Source organism: Labeo rohita, chromosome 21 (genome assembly GCF_022985175.1).
Source record: "Labeo rohita strain BAU-BD-2019 chromosome 21, IGBB_LRoh.1.0, whole genome shotgun sequence".
NCBI classification, from domain to species: Eukaryota; Metazoa; Chordata; class Actinopteri; order Cypriniformes; family Cyprinidae; genus Labeo; species Labeo rohita.
Window position 1 is genome coordinate 25896551 of NC_066889.1, and position 16410 is coordinate 25912960.

The 16410-nt window shown below is 31.4% G+C and overlaps 1 protein-coding gene across 1 annotated transcript; it reads right to left on the bottom strand.

Annotated features, from left to right (window-relative positions):
* Positions 1 to 23: 23 nt before the first annotated feature.
* Positions 24 to 13124, bottom strand: wdr41 (WD repeat domain 41). The gene is made up of 13 exons (XM_051093771.1): positions 12611 to 13124; positions 10735 to 10850; positions 9968 to 10016; positions 8447 to 8575; positions 8303 to 8365; positions 8068 to 8179; positions 6543 to 6605; positions 6184 to 6285; positions 5920 to 6104; positions 4493 to 4614; positions 4325 to 4410; positions 2711 to 2847; positions 24 to 658 (listed from the first exon to the last, which is right to left on the bottom strand). Exons 1-13 carry the CDS (start codon positions 12656 to 12658, stop codon positions 518 to 520), a joined length of 1353 nt encoding a protein of 450 aa, XP_050949728.1. The 5' UTR covers positions 12659 to 13124; the 3' UTR covers positions 24 to 517.
* Between the last annotated feature and the right edge of the window lie 3286 nt (positions 13125 to 16410).

The window sequence follows — 16410 nt, forward strand, 5'->3', positions numbered from 1 at the left end:
ATCATTATATATTCATTTTTTAATTTTTTTATTATTTTAATTTTATGTATATTAGTACATCAAGTTATACTAAATGAAAATGATAAATGTTTTGACAACTAGCTGAAATAAAATATATTTTATTTCAGGTAAGGTTTATTTTGAGTAACACTGTTTTCTTTTATATAATATTAGTTTTATTTAGCAATAATAACAACCATACTGTGAACTAACGCATAAATATAGCAAATGAAACTTTATTGTAAAGTGTTATCATTGCACTTAAAAAATTCAGTTTTAAAATAACATAAAAACACATCAATCACAATATATACATACAGATGTTTACTACAAGACACTGATTTCATAAAACCATCAAATTAAAAATCACAGCATCGTAGGCATTTTATCGTACCGAAACAACGTGAAGTTAAAACACTGATGTGACGAGGCTTTGCAGATGGTTAGTAAGGCAAAGAAAGGTGTTCACATTTATAAAATATGACCTGAAAATGATGAAAATGGTTTGAAGATGCGATCACAGTTCCTGGTTTTCCTCAAGTTTCTGGAAGAGGGCGAGACTGCGGAGCTGAGACTGTAACTCTCCATCCTTCCAGACAATGAGCAGGTGATCGGTGGAGCAGGTGACCAGACCCTTCTCCTTAAAACTTAGAAACATCTGCAACACAAGACACATTCAATGAGTCCTCCTTTATTTACACTGTCTTCACTACAACATGAGAAAGAATGATGCCTCAGTGGACTCAATCTGTCATTTGTGGCTCTTTGGGAGCTGAAGCACGATCTTAGCATTACTGGAGCTGATCTCTAACAGTGACAGGAACTACTTTATACACAAAACTAATAATAGACGTGTAGGTCATTAGATGATGTCTCTATTCCCCTCTTTTCCTGTTCCCCCACTCCTCTCGTCCCCTCTCTTCCTGTCTTTTACAGTTAAAAACGCTACTGTAAGGTAACGTATGGCTACCGTTAGCAGGAACTGCTTTGCCACAACAAACATTTTATTTTAAGTAAAGGCATTGATATAATATTCTATATTATGTAAGATATCGCAGTGCAAAAATAAAAAAATAAAAACGCCAATCTTAAAAAACACAACATCAAAAAAAGTGTAGAAATCACTCGTTTTTCTAAAGAAACATTGTCCGACAGCGAGAGTCCGCTCATCTCCATCGCGATATGATTGGATATGACTGGTTATGCTCGGCCGTGATTGGTTCACGTGATAAATCCCGCCTCTTGTGTTCGTGCGCATTTTGTCTTTGCAAATCAGTCTGACTGAACGATATATAACGGCGTTAATGGGAAGACTACGTTGAAAAAAGTAAGCAAAACAACTGTTTAGATAACATATAACCACGTTTGTTACGTCAAAATAAGACCTAAAATGCCATGAAAACATGATCTGTAAAAGTTTTTTTTAAGTGAGTATTTAGCTTGGTGAAATTTGAAGTGAATATCCGAGCTTTGATGACCTTCAAAAACAGTTAAACTATTAAAAAGAATAGCTTAAGTTCACAAATAAAATATATTGTTTAGACACTGTTTACACTACGAGTCAAAAGTTTTTGAACAGTACGATTTTTAATGTTTTTTAAAGTCTCTATTTGATTCAAAGTACAGCAAAAACGGTAAAACTGTGAAATATTTTTACTATTTAAAATAACTGTTGGCTATTTAAATATATTTTAAAATATAATTTATTTCTGTGATTTCAACCATGATTTCTCCAGTTACGTGATCCTTTAGAAATCATTCTAATATGCTGATTTGCTGCTCAAAAACAATTATTTTTATTATGTTCAAAACAGCTAAGTAGAATTTTTTCAGGCTTCTTTGATGAATAGAAAGTTCAGAAGAACAGCATTTATCTAAAACAGAAATCTTTTGTGACATTTTAAATGTCTTTGTCATCACTTTTGATCAATTAAAAGCTTCCTCGCTAAATATAAGTATTAATTTCTATAATAAAATGTACAAAATTAAAAAAAAGCTTTTTATTTTAGAAAATGCTGATCTTTGGATCTTTCTATTTATCAAAGAATCCTGAAAAAATTGTATTCAGCTGTTTCAAATATTGATAATAATACTAAAAAAATGTTTCTTGAACACCAAATCAGCATATTAGAATGATTCTGCAGAATCATTGTGACACTGAATGATTTAAATAGAAAAAATATTTCAAAATTGTACAATTTTTGCTGTACTTTGGATCAAATGAATGCAGGATTGGTGAGCAGAAAAGCCTTCTTTAAAAACTTTAAAAAAAAATCTTACTGTTCAAAAACTTTTGACTCATAGTGTATGCCTAAATGATAGCAGAGCCAACTCTTTTAATATTCTGTTTTTATATGCATGTCTAAATGACATTGAGATAAGCCATAATAAAACTGCATGAAGCTGATTTAAAACATGCAATATGAGTTACTTATAATGCTAATGTGATGGGTGTGCTGTTAAAACAGAGCACATGTCAGATGATCAATGCGTAAGTTGACTTGTATGTAGATCACATCCTTCACTCTGTCAGAAACTTTAATTAAACTGCAGGTCAGAACGATTGTCTGCTTCATCCAGGATCAATGTCTCCTAATAACACACTGTTTCGACACACAAAATCGAAAGCTTTCATCTAAAACTAGCTCATGAAACTGGGTCGGGAAAAACACTCAATACCACCAGGGTTTATGTCACATGACCCATGTACCTGCACAGCTCCAGAGTGACCAATCAGATCGCCGATCAGCTCCAGCGAGCGCAGACCAGGGACTTCTGGGATTTTCTTGGCAGGAGGGCCTGTCTGCTTACTGGACCGGCCAAAAGTGCCGAACATCCCAAAAAACCCTGAAAGAGAAAGCAGACGTAGTAATCGCCCAAAAATAATGCATTAAACTCATGATAATTAAAAAAATATATACACTACCGTTCAAAAGTTTGGGGTCAGTACATTTTTATTGTTTCTTTCTTTTTTTTTTTTTTTTTTTTTTTTAAGAAATTAATACTTTTATTCACCAAGGATGTTAATAATTAAAAGTTTATTAAAAGTTAATAATAAATAATTTACATTGTTATAAAATATTTATATTTTGAATAAACACTGTACTTTTTAAACTTGTTATTCATGAAAGAATCCTGAAAAAAAAAAAAAAAAAAAAAAATATCACAGGTTCCAAAAAAATATTTGGCAGCACAACTGTTGATATTATCCAACATTGATCATTCTAATAATAAATCCGTATATTAGAATGATTTCTGAAGGATCATGTGACACTTAAGACTGGAGTAACAGCTGATAAAAATTCAGGTTTTCATCACAGGAATAAATTCTATTTTAAAGTATGTTAAAATAAAAAACATCATTTTATATTGTAAAAACATTTTGCAATATTACTGTTTTTTTCTATATTTTTAATCAAATAAATGCAGCCTTGATGAGCGTAAGAGACTTCTTTAAAGACTATTACAAGTCTTACTGACCCCAAACTTTTGAACGGTAGTGTATGTATTTATGTTGTAAAAGGAAGTCATAAATTATTTAAATAAGAGTCTGTAACATATTTTAAATATGTGTTTTAATTAATGAAATCAGTAAGGAAATCAGTGGGATCAGTAAGATTTTTTTGAAGAAATTAATATTTTTATTAACCAAGGATTTCTGAAGAATCATGCCACATTGAAGACTGAAAAAATGTGCTGAAAATTCAGCATTGCATCACAGAAATAAATTACATTTTAAAATATATTCAAATGAAAAACAATTTTAAATTGTAATAATATTTAACAATATTACTGCTTTTAACGAATCAAATCTTTTGACAACATTAAAATAAAAAAAATAATAAAACATTAAAAAGTCTTGCAACACTGCATATACACTAACTAAAAAATATTATAATGTTAAATGTAATTTCACATTATATAAACATAAGCAAGGGATAAAGTAATAAATATATAAAGACTTTTTAATAATTAATATTAATAGCAATTGTATTATGGGCAATAAAAAAAATGAGAACAATCCCATGTTGTTTTTCGTCCATTTAAATATTAGTGGTTGTTTTGGCTGTCATTCAGGAAATTATTTTATGGCAGCTGGACTGAACCACACACACATCCTCTGCACAGGATGGCAGAATAAATGATGATCTGGCAAGATCTGGATCAATTTCAGAAAGATGACAAGAATGAGGGAAGGAAGGATGTGGCTTGTGATGGAAAGAGGAAACGGCGAGAAGATATTTGAAAGATAAAACGGAAGGATGGAAAGAACAGACGAACGAATGGGGCGTTTGTACTGTGGAGGGGGGCGTGTCCTGCTCACCTGAGGAGGCGGGCTCAGCGGGCAGGGGGAGGTCCTGTAACTCCCACATCCTCACACTACCGTCCTCAGAGCATGACATCAACCGCCTGCAAACAGGACAGAACACTTTGCTTTATTCAGAAACTTCACAAAGATATTTGTGAGGAATTCTTTCTGTGTGTTTCATACCCATCCTCCTGCAGCATGGTGTGTAAGACATTGGAATCATGGGCGGTTTTCCTGTACGCCACCACACTCTTCATCAGCACGTTATAAACATACAGACCACTGCCTACAGCCGCCACTATATACTGAGAGAGAAAGACTGAACTACGTAAGAATAATATGCATGATAAAAGTATCATATATCATTTACAGCATATACATTAGAAGTCAGAATTTTGAAAGAAGTCTCTTCTGCTCACCAAGGCTACATTTATTTGACAAAAAATACAGTAAAAACAGTAAAATTGTGAAATATTATTACAATTTAAAATAGCTGTTTTCTATTTAAATATATTTTAAAATTAAATTTATTTCTGTGATGCAAAGCTGAATTTTCAGCATCATTACTCCAGTCTTCAGTGTCACATGATTCTTCAAAAATTATTTTAATAGGCTGATTTGCTGTTCAAAAAGCATTTATTATTATCAATTCTGACAACAGTTGTGCTCCTGAATATTTTTGTAGAAACATTGCTACATTTTTTGAGGATTATTTAAGGAATAAAAGCACTTATTTGAAATAAACATGTTTTGTGATATTATAAATGTCTTTATTCACTTTTGATCAATTAATGCATTTTTGTTCAATAAATATTTATCCATTTATTTTTTACATACCCCAGACTTTTGAATACCAGTGTGTTATAGTTTCCATAAAAATTGAAGCAGCAAAAACAGTTTATAAACATTTATAATAATTTTTTTTGTAAAAAATTGAGCAGCAAATCAGCATATTAGAATGGTGTCTAGAGGATCATGTGACACTGAAGACTGGAGTAATGATGATGCTGAAAATTCTGCTTTGACATCACAAAAATAAATTACGTTTTAAAATATATAAAAACAGAAAGTAGTTATTTGAACAAAATAATTTTTTGATCAAATAAATGCAGCCTTAATGAGAATAAGAGATCTTATATTTAAAAAACATAAAAGTCATTATTATTCCAAACTTATGACCACTGGTGTATAATTTATATAGACCCTGAACCACATAACTAATCTTAAGTAGCACAGGTAAATTTGTAGCAATAGGCAAAAATACATTGCATGGGTCAAAATCATACATTTTTCTTTTATGCCAAAAATTATTAGGATATTAAGTAAAGATCATGTTTTAGGAAGATATTTTGTAAATTTCCGACTGTAAATATATAAAAACTTTTTTGATTAGTAATATGCTTTGCTAAGAACTTCATTTGGACAACTTTAAAGGCAATTTTCTCAATATTTTTTTTGCACCCTCAGATTCCAGATCTTCAAATAATCTTACATATTCAGCTTTCAGATGATGTATAAATCTCAATTTTAAAAAATTGACCCTTATGACTGGTTTTGAGGTTCAGGGACACATACAGTTCATAATTTATATTGAAAAATCAGTTTTTTACCTCTCCATCTGAGCTCATGTGTTGAATGGACCTCTCAATTTGTTTCTGGTGACTCAGTCTGACCTCTGATTGGCTGTCTCCCGTTGGCACCTCCCACAGAATGTGCTCATACGCCTGGATCGTCCAATCCACTGAATCCCAGACGATGAGCTCACCGATATGAGAGCCGCTCGCAAACAAGTCGCCTGAGATAAACAACCAACACTAAACAACAATACTCAACACAATCTCAAAAATAGGACTGATTGCCACCAAATGTCTCACCGTTGATGTTGATGAGAGAATGGATGGTGTCCTGATGGTCAGCTAGATGACGCATGGCCAAAACCGCAATGTCTGATCCAGACAGGTTCAACTTAAATATCACTGAAACATTAGAAACCATTTCAAATCATTATTTTAACTACAAGCAAACTTATAAAAACAACAGCTTTAGCTACAACATGAAAGTCATTATTACTAAGAGGATTTTTTTTTTTAACTGAACAGAGCTTTGAGATTATTTACGAGGATCAAGACAGCTTTTTTTAGACTAGTGAGTGCAAATCTTTTCATATTTGTTGAAAATACCATTAAGTTTTTCAAGCATGCAACGTTTTATGGAAAAATTATTTTTCAGTTACCAATTTCTTTATCCATGGCAGCTGCAATGAAGTTCTTCGGTAACTCCACCATGGCCGAGATGCCTTCAGAACAAAGCAGAAGATTTATTATAATATATATATATATATATATTTTTTTTTAAAATACACTACTATTCTATAGTTTGGGGTCAGTAAAGATTTTTTTTTTTCAAAGAAATTAATACTTTTATACACCAAGGATGCATTAAATTGATAAAAAGTGACAGAGAAGACATCAATAATGTTACAACAGATTTCTATTTCAATTAAATGTTTTTCGGTCATCACATAATGTTTTTAGCATAATAATAATAATTGTTTCTTGAACAGCAAATCAGCATATTAGTATGATTTCTGAAGGATCATGTGACACTGAAGACTGGAGTAATGATGCTGAAAATTCAAATATAAATTCTATTTTAAAATTATTTATTTTTTAAAATTATTTATTTTGAATTGTAATAATATTTCACAATTTTACTGTTTTTACTGTATTTTTTATCAAATAAATTAAGCCTTGGTGAGCAGAAGAGACTTTTTGAAAATAGTTTGACGTTGCAGAAATGACACACTGCCACTTTCAAGTTTATAAAAACTATTAGCAACATGCATTGTAGTGATGTTGCCTTGTGCTTTGTAGTCCGTTTCTGGACTTGGACAGATGTTTCTTTGTGGTATACACTACCAGTCAAAAGTTTTTGAACAGTAAGATTTTTTTATGTTTTTTAAAGAAGTCTCTTCTGCTCACCAAGTCTGCATTTATTTGATCCAAAGTACAGCAAAAAAAACAGTACAATTTTGAAATATTTTTACTATTTAAAATAACTCTTTTCTATCTGAATATATTCTAAAATGAAATTTAATTCTGTGATGCAATGCTGAATTTTCAGCATCATTACTCCAGTCTTCAGTGTCATATGATCCTTCAGAAATCAGAAATCATTCTAATATGCTGATTTGCTGCTCAAAAAACATTATTATTGTTGTTGAAAACAGCAGAGTAGAATTTTTTCAGGTTTCTTTGATGAATAGAAAGTTTAAAAGAGCAGCATTTATCTTAAATAGAAACCTTTTGTAACATAAATGCTTTTATCATCACTTTTGATCAATTTAAAGCATCCGTACTAAGTAAAAGTATTAATTTCTATAATTAATTTCCCAAAAATTAAATAAATACTGACTTCAAGGTTTTGAATGGTGTAGTGCATAATGTTACAAAGGCGTTTTATTTCAGATAAATGCTCATCTGTATTGATATTGATAATAATAATAATAATGTTTCTTAAACAGCAAATTAGCATATTATAATGATTTCTGAAGGATCATGTGACTGGAGTAATGATTTATTTGAAATAGTAAAAATATTTCACAATTTTACTGTTGTTGCTGTGCTTTGGATCAAATAAATGCAGGTTTGGTGAGCAGAAGAGACTTCTTTAAAAAACATTAAAAATCTCACTGTTAAAACTATCGACTGAACATCATTTGTGTATTAATTTATCTGTGTGTGTTTTGTATTGTGTACCTGCATCGCTGTGATGAACCGTTTTACACTGCAGCTCAAAGTCTCTGTTCCAAACGCACAGTTCATTCCCACCCGAGAGCCACACATCCAAACGATCCAACACCAGCAAACACTGAAAAACAGACACATCCGTCAGCGTACAAACACGAAATCCACCTCCACACACTGAAAGAGGAACAGACCTGCTTCCGCACACAGTCCAAACTATCTGCACTGAAACAGGAACATACTGTACCTTCACTGAGGACTGGAGATCAGATATATTCTGCACTCGGTTTCCTGAATCTGGATCCCATAACTGTTGCAGAATTAAGGACGTGTGTAAACACTAAACACACAGATACACACACTCTTCAGCAAGAGTTTGTATAAAGGATACACTGAGCGTGCGGTCTGATGATGCTGTAATGAGCGCAGTGTGTGCGTTTCTTCCTCTGATGAAGGTGTACGATGTCATTGCAGTGATCTGCTGCGTGTGACCGCGCAACTCAAACAAACAGTCTCCAGTCTGAAACACACACAAACACTGCTGGTTTTGCACTTATATCGAATGTTGGGTCACACAGGAAATGTAATATAATGAAACAGCACTCTATGATTATAATTTACATTTTATTAATATTATTAATATAGTATTAACTACTTAATTAACAGTTTCAAAATATATGCAATTTCAAAATAAATGAAATCAAGCATACAATATTTTTGTACTAAGCGTACAGTATTTATTAAATTAAATTGTTCATATATTTTTAGGCATTTCCCCCTCTCCAAAATACTCACACACACACACACACATATATATATATATATAATATCAATTTTACATTTTTATAAAATACTTTAAAAATATACAACTTTGTATAGTGCTTTATATAGTACTTATATATAGTATATAGTGTAAATGAATAAAATTACCCATTATACAATTATACATAAATTATAAAGCATTATATATTTCTTTTTCTATATTTATAATATATTGTGTAAATAAAATTATATAAACTTATTAAAAACATATAAAAAATATGTATAAAAAAACCCATTTAAGCTCATATTTAACAAGAAAATTATATATGGTTACTTACATATTATATATTTGTAAAATAGTTTAAATATATAGAACATTAGTGTAAATAAATAATATAATACGTTACATAATTATACACATTATAAAACAAAAAATACCTTGTGAAGATATATATATATATATATTTATATAAAAATAGTTTTTAATAAGTATTATATAGAACTATAAAATATCTAAAACTATTTTTATATATTTATAAACTATTTATATAGAACATTAGTGTAAATAAATAAACTATAACTATACACATTATAAAACAAATAAAATACCCCATAAAGCATTATATATTTCTTTTTCTATATTTATAATATATTGGATAAATAAAAAATTATATAGTACAGAGTGTGTGTGTGTGTTATTTTTTTTTTTAATTAAAATATATATATATATATATACATAAAATATTTATTACAGATATAAAATCATTTTGAGTTCATATTTACAAAATTGTTTAAATATATAGAACATATTATAGAGATATTATATATATTCTATAATAAATACAGAAATATTTATATATTTTACAAATAAATGTCAATAAATGTTACCTATATAAGAAAATATTATATGTTTTTAATATATTTATTAAAAATATTTTTTTTATTTCTAAAATAAAATAATTACCATTACAGAAGGCTTTTGAGCACTGTGGTGTTTCAATGCAAAAAAAAAAGTTCCAGATTTTGTTTAATTTTATTAATAATAATATTACATAATATAAAGATTATCAACTAGGTTGACTTATGACCTATTTCAAATATTTGCCATATCATTAACATGTGATTAGCATATTCATAATATTCTGCTCACCTCAACATTCCAAATGAGCACCAGGCCGTCGTCACCTGCAGACGCAAACCTGCCAATCACAAAACACACACGTTAGGTAAAACCTGCCATGTTGCTTTACTTCCATTAACTACTTTAACAGTTAAATGAAACCATGAAGCGCAAAATATAACATCGCCTGCACCATGACAGACCTTCTTCTCTGATTGGATTTTAACAAACAGAACGATTCTGAGGTGACCTTTGACCTCTCGAGCTCAAAAAACAAATCGTCCACAGGAAGAACAGCAGAACGAAACTATGATAAAGGGATGAGATACAGGAAGTATAGCAGGGATTGGAGAAGAGAAACAGGACTCGGGACTCTAAAAGCAATCAGCGATGTTCTGCACACTGACCTCACCTGAAACTCTCCTCCAGCCCCGAGATCATCAGGAGCGGCCAGCCGTAACACACACACGCACTCACACACACTCACACACCTCCAAACGCTCTTCTCCATCACTTCAATCAAAATAAGCCCCGCACTGCGTGTTTGTATATACATGAGCTTTTTAAAAGCATCCAGCGCAGATGTTTTCATGCAGACGCGGTTAATGCGGACAGGCCCAGAGCTGATGGACACTATCAAGTGGATGTCGAAGTGCACACACACAGCAAACTCCCTCAAGCTGTGATGATTAAGCTCTTGTCACGCTCTGTAAGTTTGCTTTTGGAGAGGATCTGGCTGGGCCTTAGCTGTCAATCACTGGTCAGAGGCAGGAGAAGAGGAGAAGAGGATTGCTTACCTTAAGTCATCAATCTGCACCAGAAATCGAACAATGTCAAAGTGTCCTTTCAGCACCTGCATCTCCGTGAAACAGTTTTTGGGCTGTTCCTCCCCAATGAACAGCGCCGCGCTCTTCTGCCCACGGAGAGAATATAATAGACAAACGAATCATTGCTTCAATCTAGCTCAGAATGTGCTTAAATGACTGCTGTTTGCTCGACTGCGTCGGCCTGTCTCTCTGATACATGTACCGCACTCCTGCAACTATAAGACCCTGTCTTTAGGAGAACTGGACGCCGAAACCGAAACTTCTCGTCTTCTGTTTATTGGTAAATAATGGCGAGAAAATGGATGTGGCTCATGCCACACAACTGGAGTTTTTGTGACTTTTAAACTGCATGGCTGATATCAGCTTTGAATATGTATTATTACAGCCATTTTTCTAAACACATTAACAAAAATCAATCACTTTCAGTTTAAATGTTGTCGTTTTTTTGTTTTGTTTTGTTTTTTGTTCTGTTTTTGGCCTGTGTCCAGCCCAGGGTTATTATCCCTAACTGAAACTACAATTACAAAAAAAAAAAAAAAAAAAAAAGAAAAGAAAAAGAAATGAATATTATTTTATTTTATTTTATTTTTTTCAGGTAGTTGCCAATGCAACAATTCTCATTTTTCGTTTGAAACTTACATTTTACTTTATTTTATATTACAGGTAGTTGCCAGTGCAAGATTTCTCTTTTTTTAGTACTAAAACTTGTTTTATTTTATTTTATTTTATTTTCAGGTAGTTAGTACTAAAACTTTTATTTTATTTTATTTTATTTTATTTTATTTTATTTTATCTTATTTTTCATTTTGTTACAGGTAGTTGTCAATGCAACACTTCTCATTTTCGTTTGAACTACTACAACTAAAACTTACATTTTATTTTGTTTTATTTTAGGTAGTTGCCAATGCAACAATTCTCATTTTCGTTTGAAGTACTAAAAACTAAAACTTACATTTTATTTTGTTTTATATTACAGGTAGTTGCCAGTGCAATATTTATCTTTTTTTTTAGTACTAAAACTAGTTTTATTTTATTTTATTTTGTTTTATTTTATTTTCAGGTAGTTAGTACTAAAACTTTTATATTATTTTATTTTATCTTATTTTTCATTTTGTTACAGGTAATTGCCAATGCAACATTTCTCATTTTTGTTTGAGCTACTAAAACTAAAACTTCAATTTTATTTTATTTTATTTTATTTCAGGTAGTTGCCAATGCAACAATTCTCATTTTCGTTTGAAGCACTAAAAACTAAAACATTTAATAAAAAATAGCAAAAGGATTATAAGATTTCTCTTTTTTTTAGTACTAAAACTTTTTATTTTATTTTATTTTATTATTTTTCATTTTGTTACAGGTAGTTGCCAATGCAACATTTCTCATTTTTGTTATTTTATTTTATTTTATTTTAGGTAGTTTCCAGTGCAACATTTCTCATTTTTGTTTGAAGTATTTAAACTTCTATTTTATTTTATGTTTAATTTAAATTAAATAAATAAAAATATTTAGCTAGACAGATAGATAGATAGATAGATAGATAGATAGATAGATAGATAGATAGATAGATAGATAATTTCTTTTAATAAACACTCCTTACAACTAAATGAACACAGTGCAACTGAACTGTCAATCCTGGCATAGTTTTATCTCTAGCTCTACATATAATAATATTTATTAATTTAGCCTTGAGATTGATCAATGCAATTTCTGAACGCTTTAAGACAATCTCTATGTGATATAATTTCTCAAGTCTTAAAGAAATCTATTTTTGGAACATGAAACAGCAGCAGTTTCACAGAGTTACCCACATACACTGTAGTGTTTTTTATTTGTGGCTTGTACTCACCTCCACTGTTCCCTGCGCCTCCCGACCTCCCAGAATCCACCGCAGCATGTTGGTCTTTTAAAAACCCTGATTTTACACGCAAACGAATGGATTTTGTGTGCAAATAAATCACAAGACAAATCAGTGGAGCTGCATGTTGCGAAACCGGCTGTCAGAGACGTGCGATGCGTTATTTTGATATTCCTGATGTGAGGAGTCTTTATTAAAATATTCAAACACAGAATCAGTCAGCCGAATCTCTGCTGTAATATATTTACATCTGTCACACACCGAAACATTGTAACAAGATTTGATTGACAGGACGCGTCAGGCGTAGCGTCTGATACAATGTATCAGTTTCGCCGGTTCTGCTTTAGATCCAAAACACTTCAGTTAGACCAGATAAACGAGTCAAAAGACCGTCGACGATCGGAAATGTTTATATAAAATCATCTCTCTAAAAGTATTTTCGGCCAAATTTGTCTCTGATCTGTGACAGCCTCATATCAGCTGCTCACTACAAACAGCGAACTCATGTGACTAGCTACGGAAGCTTCTAGGGGACACACGTGACCCAGTGTTTTCTCGAAGTAAAAAACACCAAAGGTCTACAGTTTATCCTTCTTTGCTGGTTGGTTTGCAGATGTACCAGCCCCAAATTTGCAATATGTGATTCTTTTTATTTTTTATTTTTTATTTTTTTTTATATTTCATCATTTTTTTTTTATATTATTATATTTAAAAAAAAAAAATACAATTAATAACATGTATAAATCAAATTGAAAATTATAATAAATTATATATATATATACACTACCGTTTTTTTAATTTCTTTTTTAAGAAATTCATACTTTTATTCACCAAGGATGTATTAAGTTAATAATTAAAAGTTTATTAAAAGTTAATAATAAATAATTTACATTGTTATAAAATATTTATATTTTGAATAAACACTGTACTTTTTAAACTTGTTATTCATGAAAGAATCACAGGTTCCAAAAAATATTTGGCAGCACAACTGTTGATATTATCCAACATTGATCATCCTAATAATAAATCTGCATATTAGAATGATTTCTGAAGGATCATGTGACACTTAAGACTGGAGTAACAGCTGATAAAAATTCAGCTTTTCATCACAGGAATAAATTCTATTTTAAAGTATGTTAAAATAAAAAAACATTATTTTATATTGTAAAAACATTTTGCAATATTACTGTTTTTTTTTTTCTATATTTTTAATCAAATAAATGCAGCCTTGATGAGCATAAGAGACTTCTTTAAAGACTATTACAAGTCTTACTGACCCCAAACTTTTGAACGGTAGTGTATATATATATATATATATATATATATTAGATTTTAGAATTTATTATAATAAATAAATAATATATATTTAATTTATTATTATATTTACCTAGAATTCTGTCTCATAAAATAATCTTATTTTATTTTATTTCTGTTTTGCTGTTCATCATGCCAGCGCTAGATGTCAGTATACACCAACTCGAAAATCCTGTTAAGCCACTACATGCCTGTAATACTGAGACACTAATGAGGTTATTCACAGCTTCAGGGATTCAATCCAGTATATTCAGTCACTAATGTCTGTGATCTCCTCCCAAATGTATTATTCACACGCATAAAGCCAACAGTATGGTATAAAGGCAACCGTACGACACGGCATCTACTGAATAATCAAGTCAACAGATTAAAGTAATACTTTTAAGCCTTTTCTCTGGCTACATTTTCCCTCAGGTCTTCAAAAGAGTGAGAGTGATGGACTCTGTGTGTGAATGCTGAGTAATTATTTGAGGATTACCATCACCTCACCTTACAGAGATGTGGCCCCTCTCAAAATCCCATAGGGCCCTTGTGACCCGACACACACACACACACGGATAAGCGAATCGCGTGTGTTCTCAGATAGAGACGAGTGTGTGAGCGAGTGTGACCTTCATGCTGAGCTCTAGCGTTGATTTCTGATTTAGTGTCAATCCGCTGCGCTTGTCATGCCAGGCGAGGTGCTTTCCACAAGGTAATAGAAAAACTCAAGGGCAGAGAGAGAGGGGAGGGTAGAGGAGATGGAGGGAGATGTAACTATCTGAACAAGGTACAAAGAAACAACAGAACAGTCAAAATGCGAGAGAAATTATAGTAAGGATGAGAGAAATGTTGACCATTAAAAGTTCATGAAAATAATATATAATTGTTGCACGACAGCGAAAATGTTACCACTTTAAGAAAAAAGTAATTATTTTTATTTTTATTAGAATAATACTAGCAATAATCTATATAAATGAATAAATAATAAATGCAAAAACGTAAAGACCAATCATAATTCAGTATGCAACTGTAACGAAAAAGATAACTATAAAGTTTTTTTTCTAATTAGAATAGATAACATATAGAGGAACTGTATCATTGTAATCACTTTCAGAACGATTTTCTTTTCCAGCTGATGAACAATTAGAACATTGAGAGCCAATCAGAATCATAGAATAAAGAGCGCCAGCATTTAAAGTGACAGACCACAAAGAATTGGTGCTGTCAAATCGATTAATCGCGAATAATCGCAACCGAAATAAAAGTTTGTATTTACATAATATATGTGTGCTGAGTACTGTGTGTGTATAAACATTAACATTAATATTTAAATTAGCATTTGCATTAATATTTAAATTCACACACACATACACGTATATATTTAAGATATATGAAGAGTTCAGATGCAAAACCAGCTAAAAGCCACCTCGGTCAAAAATGAGCTAATGATACTGAGTGAATGCTCCTGACACATATTATACGTCCATCAAATACTTTTACTTTAAACCCGCTAAATTCCAGCCTCAGCCCAGTCAGAACAAGTACCAGTACTTGCATAGAAACCTATACAAAGTAGCCAGAAAGAAATGCTCATTTTAAAGAAATACGTCAGATGGATTTAAAGGCTTTTGCATCTGAACTCTTCATATATATATGGGCTGTCAAACGATTAATCACGATTAATCGCATACAAAATAAAAGTTTGAGTTTGGCTAATATATATGTGTGTGTATTGTGTGTAATTATTATGTATATGTAAATACAAACGCATTCGTGCATATATTTAAGAAATATTTACAAATATTAATAAATAACTTATTTCTCTTAAATATAAACATTAATTTGTATGTATTTATACATACTAGGGGTGTGCAAAGCAGCCGGTATTTGTATCTGTATTTGTATTTGTTGAGGGGGGAAAAGTATTTGTATTTGTATTTGCATTCGAGTAAAATTCAAAATAGGCGTAAAAATCCATTTTTTTTTTTTATTTTTTTTTTTTTTTTTTTTGCGTTACACTTCTACACACTTTTTTTGGCTGGTGGAGGACCAAGAGATCTCAGCAGCAGCCACACTCTTTTCTATTTGGTTGCCCAAATCCATGTGAGGAGTTTCAACTAAGTTAATGGGTGACGGGAAGCTATGCTAAGGTGAACTGGGGAGTCGCTCTCTAAACGAGGGCTATTAAAATTGCTTTTGAATGCGCGCGCGCGTTTTACTTTCGGTTTCGTTTTAACGATGGCGCGAAACTCTCGGCGGTGCTAAGCGTGCATTCCACAATACAAGACATTAATTTAACAAAACTATTCAAAAGTGGTGGGACACAAACGGGATTTTGAAAAGTGTGTCCCCAGTGGAAATTACGCCCCTGCGTGAGTGGAGTTATCATTTGATGTGAGTGTATGCCAGAATGTGCGCTGTAGCACAAAATATAGTATATTTCTTCAAAAGCAGATTGTGGAGACATTTTAATTGTCCACAATCAAAAATCGCCA